Source organism: Loxodonta africana, chromosome X (genome assembly GCF_030014295.1).
Source record: "Loxodonta africana isolate mLoxAfr1 chromosome X, mLoxAfr1.hap2, whole genome shotgun sequence".
Taxonomy (NCBI): Eukaryota; Metazoa; Chordata; class Mammalia; order Proboscidea; family Elephantidae; genus Loxodonta; species Loxodonta africana.
The window spans coordinates 171,892,538-171,908,664 of record NC_087369.1 but is presented as its reverse complement, the minus strand read 5'-3'; the positions used below and the strand labels follow the sequence as shown (position 1 = coordinate 171,908,664).

At 54.1% G+C, this 16,127-nt stretch overlaps 3 protein-coding genes across 5 annotated transcripts in view; all 3 read right to left on the bottom strand.

Moving 5' to 3' along the window:
- Positions 1-883: 883 nt before the first annotated feature.
- On the bottom strand, positions 884-2,662 carry LOC100666591 (melanoma-associated antigen 10-like). Its single transcript, XM_010600777.2, has 3 exons — positions 2,625-2,662; positions 2,294-2,352; positions 884-2,214 (listed from the first exon to the last, which is right to left on the bottom strand). Exons 1-3 carry the CDS (start codon positions 2,660-2,662, stop codon positions 884-886), a joined length of 1,428 nt encoding a protein of 475 aa, XP_010599079.1.
- A 1,938-nt stretch (positions 2,663-4,600) lies between these two features.
- Positions 4,601-13,336, bottom strand: LOC104847037 (heat shock transcription factor, X-linked-like). The gene is given in 5 exon segments (XM_064278492.1): positions 4,601-9,691; positions 9,693-9,725; positions 10,141-10,205; positions 10,366-10,772; positions 10,774-13,336. Coding segments are annotated over 5 exon segments (1,560 nt in total). The 5' UTR covers positions 11,070-13,336; the 3' UTR covers positions 4,601-8,932.
- A 130-nt stretch (positions 13,337-13,466) lies between these two features.
- LOC100664033 (transmembrane protein 185A) overlaps positions 13,467-16,127 on the bottom strand; it is a 58,709-nt gene continuing 56,048 nt past the window's right edge. For all 3 annotated transcript variants that reach the window (XM_010600763.3, XM_064277687.1, XM_064277688.1), the window contains one exon: positions 13,467-15,125. In XM_010600763.3, coding sequence (XP_010599065.2) covers positions 14,881-15,125 — 245 coding nt within the window. In that variant the 3' untranslated portion in view covers positions 13,467-14,880. The remainder of the gene's footprint in view (positions 15,126-16,127) is intronic.

Sequence of the window (16,127 nt, the reverse complement as noted above, 5' to 3'; positions counted from 1 at the left end):
CCTCCTCCTGTATGACTGCTGCTCCTGGACACTACCATTCTATGAGGAACTCTCCCCGTCCGCCACAACACCGCGTCTCCCAAACAGCAGATGCTCAATTCATGTTTGGGGGGAAAAATGAGCCAGTGAGCAGAGACTTCCATTTATGAAAGTTTAATTTCTCCTACATTCAGGAATCAGCCAAGCAAATCCAGGTGTATCTCTTAATATTACACAACAACAGACCAAAACGGATAAGGGCATCCAAAAGTTAATATGGTATGTTTTTCTCTTTTAGTTTATTTTATTGAGGGAAAATATGGAAAATAAGAATTTGCCATCCGAACCTTTTTTAAGTGTCAACTTCGGCGGCATTGATTATATTCTCCGTGTTGTACAACCATCACCGCTTATTTCCTAAAGTATCTCATCGCCGCCAACAGAAACGCGGTGCATACTTGTTAAGCAGTAACTTTGCATTTCCCCCCGCTCCAGCCCCAAGTAACCAGGAATCTGCATTTGTCTCTATGCATTTCCCTATTCTAGAAAGATCGCTAGTGCGACGTTACAACATTTGTACTTTTCTGTCTGCCTTATTTCACGCAACATAATGCTTTCAAGGTTCACCCATGTGCTGTGTGTCAGGATTTCATTCCCCAGTCCACAGCACAAAGTGGAAGGTTTCCCATTTGTTTCACCAAATAGCAAAACTCTTACTCTTGAACCTGATACATAAACAGCAAGAAACACATGACCTATGTCGTTCATAAGCTTTAATGATGCTGAAGCTCATCAAACCTTCTCTGAAAAGGAACACCATTGGAAAATCTCCAAGGGAACACAAAGATGAACAGGTTCACAAAGGTGCTATGTGCCGTGTCCCCCGGCCCACCCAGGCCCTCCGCTACTCGGCCTGCTGTCCCCGCTCTTCGAGCACAGAGGGAGGGTCGCCCTCAGGTCCTAGGGGGCAAGAGAAGGTGCTGGACGTGGCCCTGGAATGGATACAGCCCACGGCCCTTGTGCGAGCCCTGGCTGCGACTGGGGCTCGGCCTCTCTCTTCCTCTTCTCTCAGAGCCTCTGCATAGTGGGATGGGAAGGAACTGGGGTCAGTGCCGCTGGCCTTGGCCAGAAACCCCAGGACTTTCATCTTGCTGGTTTCTGCGTGGGCCCTCAGGCCCCACAGCAATTCCGAGCAGCCAGGAAGGCTGCTGGACCCCCGCTGGTACACAAGGTACTTCTCCTGCACCCAGTCTTGGGTGAGGAGCCTCCGGGGCTCACTGTAGATGAAGTGCTCCTGCTCAGCATACACACCGATCATGCCCAGCGTTTCCCAGATCTTTTCCTCACGGGCGCAGTTGCCCTCCAGGAACATCACGCCCAGGACCAAGATCAGGAGGCTGCTCTTGGGTGCGCTCGGGACACCACCCGGTGGCATCCCATCGTACGCGAGGCCCAGTGTGGGGACCAGAACATACGAGTGGCCAGTGGGGCCCGCTGGCTTCATGTCGATGCCAAAGATCAGCTGCATGACCTCCAGGGCCCTCCTGAAGATCACGGGAAAGTGGCTATTGTAGTTTCTGATGACCAGGGCCAGGATCTCTGCCTTCATGGTGGGCTCCTTCCTTCGATTCTTGAGGAGCAGGAACTTCACTAAATGAATCACCTTCTGGCCCAGCCGGTTTCTTCGCCAGGGCTCAGTGTCCTGCAGGGCCCTCAGGGCAATGGCCCTCTCCTCTACTTGGCTGACGGCCCCCTCCTCTAATTTGCTGACGGCCCCCTCCTCTAATTTGCTGCCGGCCCCCTCCTCTACTTCTCTGCCGTCCCTGTCCTCTACTTGGCTGCTGGTCCCCTCCTCTACTTGGCTGCTGGCTCCCTCTTCTATTTGGCTGCTTGGGCCCTCAGCTGAGAGGGTTGATGGTGCGGGTGAGATGGCAGTGAGGGAGGGGCAGGCTCCCTGAGGACTCTGGGGTGCACTCCGTGCCCCAGCAGCAGACCCCTCCTCTGTTATCAAGGACCTTAGGGTCAGGGGAGAGCAGGAGGATGAGGTGGCAGCGGAGGCAGACAAGGCCTTCATGGCCTCCTCCTCCTCACCACCAGGAACCTGCGCTCCCTCCTGGCCGTGGGTCTCACGCTGGGCCTGAAGGCCTTGCTCAGGCTCACAGTGCTCACTCTTCTGATCCTGAGGCATGATGGCTCTTGTCAGGGACAGCAGGTAGGAGGGTGCGTGATGGGAGCCTGCAGGAGATAGAGGAACAGCATAAGAGGCCTCAGGTGAGAAACTCAACTTTGGCGGCTCTGACAAAGGCTGACTTACAGGTCTTCTCTAGGGTCTCACAGGTCTCCTGTCTTCCTGTCAGCCTGATCTCTAAGACCCTGAAGGAGGAAGTGACAGGCCTCTCAGGGTGCAGCCAGGGCTTCCAGGGCTGGCAGTGAGGCGAGTGTGATCGGGGGCTGTGGGGTCTCCTCCCTTCCCCGGGTGGGTGCAGCCTTGCTACACATTCACCTTGACTCCTGGCAGCACCTGGGCCTCCTCTGCTCTGCTGACCTGAGGACGCATGCCTCAGACCAAGGCCCTCACCTCCCGGTTCCTTGTGCTCCTGGGAGAGGAACTGAGGGGCACCTCAGTCTGCAAGCTCAGTGCTCACAGTACGGGCAGTGTGGACTCTGTGAGGTCCACACCCATCTCGGGTGGAGGGTCCCCTCAGTGCTCATTCATGGTCCTCACCTTGATATCTGACAGAACATGGATCTTCCTACTGGTGACCTGGCATCGCCCCCTCAAATCATGGCCCTCACCTCCCTGAGATCCCCAAACAGAAGTTAGGAGGTCTGGCATCTCCCGGAGGTATCCTCAGGGCCTAGGTCCAAACTGTTCTGGGGTGGGAGGTACCCCCAGTCTTCCCTAAGAATAGTCACCTTTAACCTTGGCACAGCCTGGTCGACCTGTCTTCCCCTCCACACCTCTCCTGCTAAGACACGTATCAACACGTGAGAGCATGCCACATCCAGCTCCCTCTGTCAGAGTCCTTCCAGGGCTGAGAACAGCAGCCAGGCAGACTCTGGAGGGTCGCCCCTTTGATGAGGTAGCAGTACCATCAGTCCTCACCAAGATCCTTACCTTGACTCCTGGCAGCGCCTAGGACCCTTTCCATTTCTGACCAGATGTGGCTCCCTCTGCTGACCAATTTCCTCGCCTCCCTGGGACCCTGGAGACAAAAGTGATGGGGTACTATCTCTGCAGGCCCATGCTGGGGGTCTCCCAGGGCTAACAGCAGGAGCATGACAGGTTTCGGTGGGGCCCCCCTCTGTCTAGAGTGCAGGTTCCCCTCAATTATCCCTCAGGTCCTCCCCTTGACTCCTGGCAGGCCCTGCACCCCTCCCCTCCAATGGTCTGAGATGGTCCCAAAGAACCCGCCCCACTCCCTCATATCCAGGAGCCTTATAAGAGATAGCTGGGGTCTCCCAGAGCTGCAGAAGGGGCAGATTCCCTGGGGGCATCTCTGTTCTGATTCAAAGGGTCCCCTTAGTGCTCCCGTTAACTGCCGGTAGATCCAGGAACCCCCCTCCTTTCTGATAATCTGAGGCCGCTCCTTGCACCATGCCTGGCCTCAACTCCAGAGGCCAAATTAGAGGTAGATAGGATTTCCCACCCTGTTGGCTTAGTGGTTATGTGCTAAGGCCGCTAACCAAAAGGTTGGAAGTTCAAATTCATCAGGTGCTCCTTGGAAACTCTATGGGGCAGTTCTACTCTGTCTTGTAGGGTTGCTATGAGTTGGAATTGACTGGATGGTGACGGGTTTGGTTTTTTATTTTTTGGTTCTGCGGTTTCCCAGGGATGACAGCAGGGGTGTGTTCTCTAGGGGCCTCTCTGTTCTGAGATCCAGATCCTCTCAATCCTCCCCTTGACTCCTGGCAGGTTTTGGACCCCTCCCCTCTGATTATCTGAGACCGCCCTCCACACCCCACTGCGCCTTCCTCAGATCCCAGGGCCGAATTGAGAGATAGCTTGGGTTTCCCACAGCTGACAGCTGGGGCGGATTCTCTGGGGCCTCTCAATTGAGACCTACAGTCTCCCAATCCTCCCCCTGACTCCTGGCAGGTCCGGGACTCCTCCCCTCTGATGATCTGAGACCACCCTGACAGACAACATTCCGCCTCCCTCAGATCCCACGTGGAATTGAGGGATAGCTGGGGTTTCCCAGAGCTGAGAGCAGGAGCAGGTTCTCTGGGGCCTCCCCATTGAGACCTGGGGTCTCCCCAATCCTCCCCCTGACCCCAGGCAGTGCCAGGACCCCTCCCCTCAGGTGCTTGAGGCCGCCTTCTCAGACGACACCCCACCCATTCAGATTCCGGGGCCAAATTGATGGAAGCCCCAGTTCTTGAGATATTCTGGGGTCTTCTAGGCCTGAGAGAAGGTGCACATTCCTCTGGGGGGGCCTCTATATTCTGAGATTCCAGGTCCCCTCATCCTCACCTGGAGGCTTGACCCGGCCTGGACCGGAGGCCACAACCCCTCAGACCAGCCTCAGCTCTCAGACTCCCAAGCCGGAAGTGAGGAAACATCACATCTGGCCCCCCTCCCTGGCTGGCGGCAGGGGGAGGGCGGTTGGGGAGGGCACGCTATTGGGTAGGGTGGGAGGCACCTTTAAACACCGAAAACCCATTGTCCTCCAGTCGATTCCGACTCCTAGCGACCATATCGGACAGAGTAGAACTGACCCATAGAGTTTCGAAAGAGCGCCTGGTGGATTTGAACCACAGACCTTTTGATTAAAAGCCGTAGCACTTAACCACTACGCCACCAGGGTTTCTGGAGGTACCTTTAGTGCCCCTGAAAGTATTCATTTTTCCTCCTGACATCTTCTTGAGACCCCCGAGAAGGAAGTAGTGGGGGATGGCACCTCTGTCTGACAGCCTTGCCCAGAATCTCCCAGAGCTGACAGCAGGGGCCTGGCGAGCTGGGGTACTCGGTTCTCGGGCTGGGGCTCCCCTCAGTCTTCTTTCAGGTCCTCACTTTGACTCCTCGCAGAGCCTGGGCCCAATCCCCTCAGACCTGGAGTCTCACCTCCCTGAGGGCCTCCCGAGGCACAAGGGAGGGCGCACCAAATCCGGCCACCCCTGCCTGGGGTCTACCAGGGCTGCAAGCAGGGGCAGTTTACGGTGGGGCCCCTTTGTCTGGGGGATACCCTCAGTGTCCTGAAGGTATTCCTGTTTACTGCTGACAGGGTCTGGGTCCTCTCCCTTCTGCTGATTGACTCCTCTCCAGACAGGACCAAGGCTTCACCCTCCTCAGATTCTCCAGACCGCATTCAGGAAGTGCCTCAGTCTCACAGCTCCTTCAAAACCTCCTAGAGCAACAGCAGCAACAGGTTTATCGAGGGGGGGCCTCCTGTGTTTTAGGGTCCATAGACCCCTCTGTCCTCCCTCGGGTCCTGACCTTGACTCTTGGCAGAACCAGGGACTCCTCTGTCTGCTGACCTGAGGCTGCCCCCTTCAGACCAACTTAACCCTCCCTCAGCCTCCCAAGAAAGAAGTCAGGAAACACCACATCCGGCCACTCTGCCGTGGTCTCCCAGGGCTGACAGAGGGCCGAAGCTGGATTCTGTGGGGCCTTTCTGTCCTGGGGTAGATGGACCTGTCAGTTCTCACCTTGAGGTTCCTCATCTTGGCTCCTGACTCCTTGATTAAATGCTCCCAGGACGATTCCCCCTCCTTGCCAGCTCGAGGGCCCTGATGGTTATCCCACTCCAGTACTCATTTCAGGAGCACTTCTGGAAACCCTGGTGTCTTAGTGGTTAAGTGCTACGGCTCTTAACCGAAGGTCAGCAGTTTGAATCCGCCAGGCGCTCCTTGGAAACTCTATGGGGCAGTTCTACTCTGTCCTATAGTGTCGCTATGAGTCAGAATCCACTCCACGGCACTGGGTTTGGGTTTTTTTGGTCTGAGCGGCCACTATATACAAGGCTCCACTGGAATGGTCCTTTACCACTGGCAGTTTAGCCATTTTCTAAGGGTTCTGAGGGGTCTGTTGAACTGTCAGACTCTGAAATCACGAATCTGAAACAGCCCAAAGCCGCCTCTGAAACAAGTTCCCATCCGGGACAGTGATTTCATCATTGTCTTTCTCTGCACTTTTCTTCATTCTGACCGCGCCATCACCATGCTCACCCGCTCTCATCCTCACTTGTACCTGACTCTTTGCATTGTTTTGTACAGTGGAAGGGGAATTGTTTTCTCTGGGCCCTGCCTTGAAAGCCCAGTCCCCCAGGGATGGTCCCGATGTGGAAGGATGAGGAAAGGGGAGTGGTGGGAAATGCAGGTTGTATACCAGGGCCAGGTGTCCCCAGCGGGCACTGCACAATCGGACCTGGTAATTCTCCTCAATGGAGGCTGTCCTGGGCATAGGAGGATATTTAGCAGAACCCCTGCCCTCTATCCACTAGAAGCCGGTAGCACATCCCCACAAAGTCCCTAAACATTAGCAAATGTCCTGCGGCAGGGGTGTGGGGGAAGCCACCCTCGAGTGAGAACCACTGTTCTCAGGACTTACGGGGTGATTTCTGAGGCTTTGCCAGAAACAGGACTTCTGCCCTCTGTGCTGCTCTACCACAGTCCCTAACTGCTTGCTGCTTCACCCACCGTTATATGACCGCTTGACTGAGGACATCCAGCTTTGTGGTAATGACCCAGAGCCCCCACTGGCCTCTATGGCAGTCGTCTGTCATCCCATGGGGCGCCATGATGGCAGAATGCCATTGTCACTAAGCCCTAAGAGGCAGCACACACAGGGAGGTCGTGGACACATTCCCACAGAACTGGGGTTCTTGGGTTTGGTCAGACCGTGGGAGAGGGTGCTACCCTATTTTCCACTTTCTCATTTGTCACTGTTTGGCTGTAGCCACCTTCACTGGAGAGGGTACAGGGGAAAAGGAGACCTCAGAGGTGATCTTGGGGTACACTGACCTTGGAACCTAGCTGACCTTGGGCTAAAGGAGGTCTGGGCGGTGCTCAGTGGCAAGTGAGTCCAGGGTGTCCATGCTCTCCCTCAACACAAGACACAGGCAATGACTCTACACTTGTACAGATGAGGTCAAACCAATTCAATAGCTTCTGGAAGGTTCTGTCAGGTGTTTAGGAAGCTGTATGGACCACGGCAGTAGACACAGAGCAGGTGCCCAAAGTAACCATGCTGTATTGTGCTTTGGAAAGGCCTGGCTATTGTTACTCTCATTATGTGTGTGTATACATAATATATACATAGACATACACACACCTGTGTGTCTATGTATTTCCTGTCACCCAGACATCAGAACCACCTGGGTGTATGATTTTGGCATAAAATGTCACACTTTACATACCTTCTGTACATTTCATGCAGCCCTCTCTAGGTCTAGAGCTACTTCTAGTTCAGTCATGTTTTATACTTTTCTAATCGCTGTCACCTTATCGTGTCCTGGAAGCAACAGTGAAATACCGTGCCCTGGATCATCCCGGTCTGTATTTTCAAGACTTGGTTTAGCTGTCAGGACACAGCCCTTAAAACCTGTTCACACTCACTTTATTCCCAGATGTTTCTAGAAAGCAGCCCTCTGCCCTAGCTCAGAGGGACTCAAGGTCGGCATATTTCCTTTAACTATTAAGTTCAAAACAGAGAAATGAGTAAATGGTAAGAATGAAGTATGGAGAAGGTCTGCTACTGGTGTCATACACTCTAGGCTTTGTAAACGAGACCATGTCCTTCAAGCAAATCCTTTTCAAAGGCAAACCACCCGGTATTACGTTGTGCAAACCCACACCTTTCTACATAGATCTGCATGTAAGCAAGTTTCCCGTGGGTTGAAGTGGATTTAAGGAGCATCCATCTCCACATGACTCAAGTAAAGATCAAGAGGCATTTGGAATTACAAGATGAGAAAAATGCCCTTCTGAAAAGTGGAAGAGCTCACAAATTCAGGAAGCGTAGAAAGGCGATGGGCACCCATTTCTACCTAAGCACTGGTTTGTAACAGCAGCTAGACGGGGCTCTCCACCTGCAAGGCAGTGCGAGATGGGGATTACAAGCACTTCTGTCAGCCGTTCCCAAGTGTCCACTTCCCACCCACTCTTCAGCTCTCACAGAACTCTCCTACCTTGGGCCAAATTCAAAATCCAGGAGATCGCCACCTCGCGGTGTTGGGGTTTGGGTTCTCCCACTGCCTGATCTCGGAAGTCTTTGGGTGCTATGCCTAATTATCTATACGAAGAACTGGAAAGTGTCCTTCTCATGCGCTTTCGGACAGAGCACTCTACGGAGCCCCATCGATGAGAGCGTGTGTTCTCATGTAGATACCCCAAGCAAGCAGAACCAACTTGTAAAGAGAAAGGCTTGTCTCCAGAAGGTTTCTTTCTAAGCACAACTATCATATCAATTTTTAGTTCTAAAAATAAAAGAAAAAACTCCCAGACCCAGCACGTGGAATCAAAGCCAAAGGTCAACCGCCGCATCCACATACACATGAGCCCCTCTCAACAGAAAACCTGTAGGACTCATGCGCGGTGACTGTCACCTGCACAACGGTATGTTGGGGGACAGGAAGGGCACGTGTCAGCCCTCCCCTAAAGTGAGAGTTGGTCTTTCTTCATCTGTCAGTTGAAGAGAGTGTTATACAAGGCACAGACAGGACAGGGAATTGTGCCTGGGTGGCCAAGAAGGCAGTGTGGTGGTTACGCACCAACGTCAGGGTTTGGAACCTGTCGCAGATTTCAGACAGCTCTTTAATGAGTGGATGCAGGCTGTCCCAAGGCCTTCCTCACACCCGTAACCTGTCTGAGCATCACCTAGGGGCCTGCGTTATGCTGGGGAAGACCGTGCTTACGTTTGCTTCTACCATGCAAGCAAACCATACCTCAGAGGGCGACTCAAGTGCAAAGACAGACAAGTGACAGAGACAAGGATCATCACTCACATAGACGGTCACTCATTTTCTGGTGCTTTTATTGGCCTGCACCCTTCCTGGGAAAATGACTGCCTTATCTGTGGTGGTCCCTGAGCACAGGACACCCTGGGGGCCTGATGATAGGCAGCCTGTAGGCTGAGAAGCAGGGGCAGTTGGCGAAGCAGTGGAATGGCATGGCTGGGGGTGAGGAAACAGGCATGCGGACAGCAGGCCCCATAGCCCTGATGGGCATGGGGACCCAGGGGCAGCAGAAGGGCAACAGGCCCGCCCAAGGCAGGAACATGGCAGGGGAGCTGTGGTATCCTGGAGGCTCGGCTGGCAGACCCACCATCGGCCCAAAGGAACATATATGCGCAGAAACCCTGACGTGGACAACCCGGGGAGGCTTTCCGAGGGCAGTGGCCTCGGTACCAGGGGCAGCCCGGGGAGTCTGGCTCTTCTCCGGCTAGTGGGGAGACCGTGCTGACAGGTGGGCCACAGCCCCCAGGTTTCTTCCCACCAGCCTCGAGGGCCCTTGCTGCAGTTGCTGGTGGGGCCCAGCGGGCACTGCTGCTTCCGGACGTGTCATCGGGCAGTTCTGGGTTCCCCGGGCCCGCTGGCTTGTTCTCACTGGGACAGGTGGGAGCTTCCTGTCGCTCCACGGCTGTAGGTGCTGAAGGAGATCTCGGGGCTTCGGGCTGGCTCTCCCTCTGCTGGGAGTACGTGTGCAGGACGGCTTTGGATGACCCTGTTACGCCCACTCGTCTCTTCATCTTCACAAGGAGCTTAGAGGAAGTGTTTTTTAAAGTAGGGGCAATAGTAGAAGTGTAACTAAGATCCACATTTTAAAAAGAAAAAGAAATGAAAGTGACGTCACAGGAGAACTGACAGCAACTAAAAACAAATCTCCACCCAAGCAGTGTCACTAGCTGTCCTGGCGGCCTTCTGACAAAGGTCACAGTCCCAGGTGGTAGCTGGAAACACGACTGTTAACCCTCAACATTCCCCAACCTCCGACCGGCATTTCACCCCTGGAACAGGACTCAAAGAGCAAAAATCCAAGTAAACAACCCACCAAGGTCCAAGTACACAACCGACCGCAAGGGGACTCTGAAATGGCACTGAGACTGATAAAGACTCGCAGCCTTCACGACGACATGGACCTGGCAATAGACCCAATCCCTTGCTGGGAGCCACGGGCTCTTCACCACCTGGGGCCACTGGCCGGGCTCCACAGGCCCGGTACTCTGCCTTCAGCACTCTCGTTAAATGGCTTAGGGCAGCACCTCGAGTCCAGCTTGCGGGGCCCTGCTGTTTGCAGAGGAAGGGAACAGCACGGCTAGCTAGGGGACAAGTTCAAGAGCTGTGGTGTCATAGGGCGTGTCAGTCGCAGGAGGGAACACAGATCCTGAGATGTCACAGCTATCATCTTTGAAACCCTCTCCCCAAAATAACGCTCAGTCATTGTCACCACCACCCAGAGGGGACACAGGCCTAGGAGCTGTCCTGCACCTCACCCTAGGTGCCCCCACTCCCCAGAGGCCGTCCTGGGAGTTCAATGACCCTGTCCCCGAGCCCACCGCCTTAGCCCTGGGAGGGAGGCCCTCGGTCGTTACCTTGCTCACGACACACACTGATCTTTCTTCTTTGAAACATCTAGCGAGGCAGACAGGTTGCCAAGCAATCTGGTGCATTTTGCTGAAGCCGTAGAGGTTGAGCTGGCGGATGAAGCTCTTCATATAGTGCGTTGCAAACACTTTGTCAGCACCGTCTTGGTCCAAAATCTCTTTTTGAAATAGTTTTTCGTTGATCCCGACGCACGCGCCGTTACACTCCCACCAAATGGACACAAACTGATTGCTGCTCACGATGTTCCAGTTTCTTGGGGAAGGGGAGAGAACACAGGCTCCCGCCCCTCGGTGACAGGGTGTTCGTGCCTGGGCCTGCTCTTCTCAAAGAAGGCCTCTCGGTCGGCGTTTGGAAAGCGGTCTCTTCAAGCAGGAATCTCCTGTTGGGGCAGCCAGGTGGCAGCGGGTCGTCCCAGGCCCCTGCCGGAACTGCTGCAGGAACCGGTCCCTCACTGACATTTCGGGGTGCCCCGGCCCTTGGGGGAGAAAGGGCCATGCTCGAGCCTGGGTCCTGGCCTGGGGGACTGCTCTTCTCGCAACTATCCATGCAAAGTGAAGGCTCTGCTTCCTTCCTAGCAACAAGGGTGAGGCTTAGCCCCCAGCGCTGGGCTCACAATGCAGCCCCAGGTGTCACAAAGGTGCCCAGGCTGCTTGACAGGGACGTCACAGGACACTTAGCAAGTGACCTCAATAGAAAGCCACACAGGTGGGTTACCTGTCAGCATGTCTCACATTCTGGGCCACACATGTTCATTTCAAAATGTCACGGCTGATTCAAACATTTGTGTTTCCGGGATCAGGCCCAACCTTCCTTCAAACCAGGACATGTCTTCCTCCGAGAGCCCCTGGGTCAGGTAGAACCAGATGGAAGTCACCGACTCAGCAGGTTCAGAGCTCCTTCATGGAACTCACTGGCTTTGAAGCGCTGCACGGGATTAACGTTTGCAAACACTGAGCAGAATCTTGGACAAGTGTCCATGGTCAAGGCTGGAGCCAACCACCGTTGTAGCACAGTCACAGGCAGGGGCAGCAAAGTCCTCCACACAGATGCCGTACCATGCCCGCAGGATATGTCATAGGAAGGCACACTGCAGATGGGTACGCAGGTGACTGGGCTGGCCCTCTCTTCCCCCATTGCTGAGCACCCACAGGACCGTAGGCGTCCTTCCTCCTGCCTCTCCTCCGCATGGACACGGCCCCCCATCCATACCCTATTACATGCCGGGCGTCTCCGTGATCTCTCCATGACAGGGCATTTGTCCCCTGTCCTTAACACATGCCTTCTTTCCCTTGACCACGTCAGAGAGAAATGTGTCTTGGATCTGCCCTCGTGTTTGACCCCTGCAACTGTTCTTTTGAGGTTGGGACTGGGAGGTCCAGCATGGGATGTCTGTCCACCCAGAGCAGCATCTGTATCTCGTTCTCCCTGAGGGAAAGCAGCTGCTTTCCCAGATTGAGTTTTGTTTCCCAAAGTCTCCTTGACTACTTAATTGTACTAAGTATGCACCCTGGTGGAGGAGGGGGGACAGTTTCTACTGGCGACTTTTAACAGGTTGCATCATTAAACAGAAAATGCAGGCTTACAAAATTGATCTTGTAGCTAGAGGGGAAGGAATGGTCTTTCCGGTTACGCACCTTGGTCACAGGATGGCTATGCTGTTTGCATCTGAACAAAGACGCCTTCCCGGTATCAGGACGGGCAGCCAGGTGTGCCTAATCAAAGGCCCCTTCCTCTTACCCCGTTACCCTTTCCCCATGCACTCCAGCACATATACCCCTCCAGTTTAAGGTTTCAATCTATGACATGAATCCCTCTGTCTCCTGCCTACAGCGCATTGTGGGGCATTCGTAGAAGATGTTTCCTTGGTCAATTCACGCTGGGATGAGGGTCTGAGCAAGACTGACCCCATGATGAATCTTGCCCAGTTCCTCTTCATCCTAATCTCTGCGTTACTAATAAAAGCTGATGATCTCATCACTGGGTAATGTCAGCTGTTTGCTGAAAGCTAAGCACTGCACCAGCTCATTTTTCATCTTGGTTCACCACACACCCACATCACATAGGGGGCACCACTCCATGACACCCCATCTCAATCCAGGCACAGAGACTGCTGACCACTGAGGTGAGGCGGAAATAGGGACCCAGGCCTGAGGCTCTCCTGCACCGTGGGTGAGAGCCAGGGATCTCACTTGGAAGGCTGAGGTTGGCATCCCAGCCCAGCCACGTCCAAGCTCTGTTACCGCAGGCGTGTTACTTAACCTCTCTGAGCCTCAGTCTCCTCACGGTGGTGACAGTGTCAGCAGCTGCCTTACAGGGATGTGAGGATTCAGTGAGACCCACCCAGGGAACAAGGTACCTGGCAGGAAGGCAGAACTGCTGGCGTTGCTTTCAAAGATGTTGTGCTTGACAGCAAGTCTGAAATCTACTGAGCCTAAGGAAGGCCCTTGGCTAACGACGGGACATCATTTAGTCAACAGCACGAGCTAGATCTCCTTGTCGGTTGCTACAAACCACCAGCTGACACTCCACCTGAGCTCCCATCCCATGAAAAGGCAGAGGGACCATGGTGGGCCCCACAGCAATCAGGGAGAGAGTTTGCTTAAACATGAGCAATCCTTGGCTGTTGGTGAGCCCTGGCCATGCAGAAGAATCTCTGAAACCCGATCCCCGTGGGGGGCATCTTGGAATGCCCCCCCCAATTCTCTGCTGAGTCTCATGAGCTGCAGCAAAGGTGACACGGTGTCACCTAGGCAGCTGTGGATTCTTGATGCCGTCCCTATTTTCCTCCCGTCCCCTTAGGCTGTACCTGGAAGCCAACTAGGTCTAAAGGGTTGTCCCCAACACACCCCCACCCGACTGCCTATGCAACTGCAGATGCTTCTCTGAGACTGGCTGAGCCCACACTGACTTTCCTGGACCACCTGTACAACAAGCTCCACACGGTGCACGTCAAAAGTGAGGAACTGCTTTATTGAACAGCTGAGGGAGCTGGAATAGTGAGTTTAGCTGAACTTCTTACACACCACGCAGGCACAGCGACACCACCCATTCACCCTGTGCCCCCAAACGAGGGCAGCTTTGGCGGAGTTCAGTGTCAGGGGAGGAGCTGTTTACAGGGTTCAGTTGTAGCTCAAACAGACGACCAGGCAGTGGCCTCCTTTGAAACTCCTCCTCGCCTCTCCTGGGTGAGAACATCAACCCTCCTCTTTCCTTGCTGTAGAAAACGCTTTCTTTTCAGGCTGAAGGGTCTCCTACCTGTAAGAACTGGTTTCTCCCCTCCTCTGATCCACGGCTATGCCAGCGGTGCTTACAGAAACCACTCTCAGAATGAAAAGTGTGGGACTCAGGCTAAAGTTCTCTCGTCACCGCAGACCAAAATCTGCAGACTTGGAGCTACCCATGATACCGTTGTTCAGGTTTCGTCTCTGACCACCTTCTGTAGGGTTCCAGTTTCAAACAGTGCTTTGTGATTTTTGGCAAGCCAACAGTCCTTGGAGGTTGCAACAGCGCGGACTGTTTCCCACTTGTGGTGGCTGTCCTGGTAGTAGCAGCTGCTCCATCCGAGGAGAACCTCAAGTGGGTGAATGGCTGTGTCCCACAAGGCAGCCCCTGCTGGGGCAGGCAGTATGCCGCCAGCTTATACTCCAGCGCAGAGCACGTCCATCTCGAGTACAAGCTTGTAAAAAAATACTTTAACAGAGTAGACTGTACAGAGTAGGATTGCACACCGTATGTCACAATGCTAAAATATTTGTATAAATACTATACAGCCATGGAGTTACTCCATGAGAAAGGGCTTGCCAGGGAGGCTTTAAGGAAAACCTGCCGTGGTCCTGCCCCAAGAGCAAGGCCTTCCCGGGTAGGGTGCTGGGAGTGAGGCCTGCAAGGCATACAACCAGTGGGCGACAGCGACACGTGGAGAGCTCCTACTGACTATGCAGGAGAAGTCTGGGCCACACATCCTGGCAGACGTGCTTTCAAAATGCTGTGATCCTGTTTAGCATTTTACCCAACAGACACAAAGACCCCCTTCCTGGGCCTCATCAGCCACCCCTGAGGGCGATAAGCCAGCTCCTCAGGCCCATGTGGAAGTCAGTTTCTCCTGTTTTCGTGGGCACACTCTCCGTCAAGCACGCTTACCCTGACACCCCCCACACCCGTCGTCCAGGCCCCTCCTCCTCTGTGACACGTGGTGGGGAGTCACAGAGAGGCTTTGAATGCAAACAAGGCAGGAGATGACAGTCCTTGGGGGCCCGGCTCCAGTTCCAGCCCTGGGTGGAGGGTGCAGACAGAGGCAGAGGGAGGGCGAGGAGTGTGTGTCCGATCCACCCATGTTCCCTCCCGGAAAGAAGTGCCTTTAGTCTGGCATTTCGATATTTAGCTTGGGAGGAGGGAGCACATACTTTCCAGGGCTCTGTGTAATGACTACCCTGGCCTTCTTTCGAAACATAGGAGCAATTTTAGGAGGTTCCGGAACAGGGCTTTCTTCCGTTTCTTCATTATCTTCGTGATGAAGGTCATATGAGATGTTTCCATATTCTCTTAAAAATGGGAAAATTTCAAGCAGAAACTGACAGAAATCTTTGCGAATACCAAACCACCCTGAAAAATAAGAAAACACTTTTTCAAAAACTTGGTTCAAGTGAGTTTCACATACATTTTCTTTCCCGAACGTGAAATTGCACTGCTGTGCGGTAATGCTTTATTCTGTCGCCCCAGAAACAAAGACTGAACCCGGTCTGAAAACCTGGAACTTGACCAGGCCCTCCAGGTGACCCTGAGGGTACACACAACTGAGAACCTCAGCTCTAAACCAAAAAACCAAACCAAAGCCGTTGCCGTTGAGTCTATTCTGACTCATAGTGACCCTACGGGACAGAGTAGAACTGCCCCATGGCGTTTTCAAGAAGCAACTGATAGATTCGAACTGCCAAGCTTTTGGTTCAGCACCCAAGCTCTTAACCAGGGCTCTAGCGAGGCTCAGATACCTGTGAGAACCTAGACGATGCTGTCATCCTCTTAATCGTCCCTGGTCCAACCCTCATGTGGGGCATAGAGTGCCATCCAAGTAGAGGAATTCTGTCACCCCCGGGATGAGGGAAGTCGTCAGGCACGTGCTGGTCCAGGCCAGTGGGAGGCCTGGACTCCAGGGGCTCCTCCAGTGACTTCTAGGAGGCCAGTCTTTCCCGTGCCCAGCACAGGAACGTCAGCTCAGTGCTGGCTCTCCTGGCGCACAGCCAACAAGGACAGCCAGGGCTGCAGTCTAGGGCCCTCCCCACCTCCACCGCTCAGGCTTGCAGAAGGGCAGCCTCTGGGGGTGTGCGCAAAGGAGCCTCTGAGCCTAGCAAACAGGGGACCACACCGCAGGGATGGAGAGGAAGAACATGCCAATTAAGTACCACTGACAAGACTAGGTTTAGGAGGGGCTGCTGGGCTGGTTCTGGTATCCCTCAACTCGCAGCCCGACACTGCTAGAGAAGAGTGGTGCCAGCTAGTGGAGAGTAAGCTGATGGCGTGCCTTTTCGGTGAAGACCTGAGACTGCCTCGGGCCCAGCTTTCCCAGGCATGCACATTATTTGGAGCCCTCAGGTTCCTCCTTTTCTA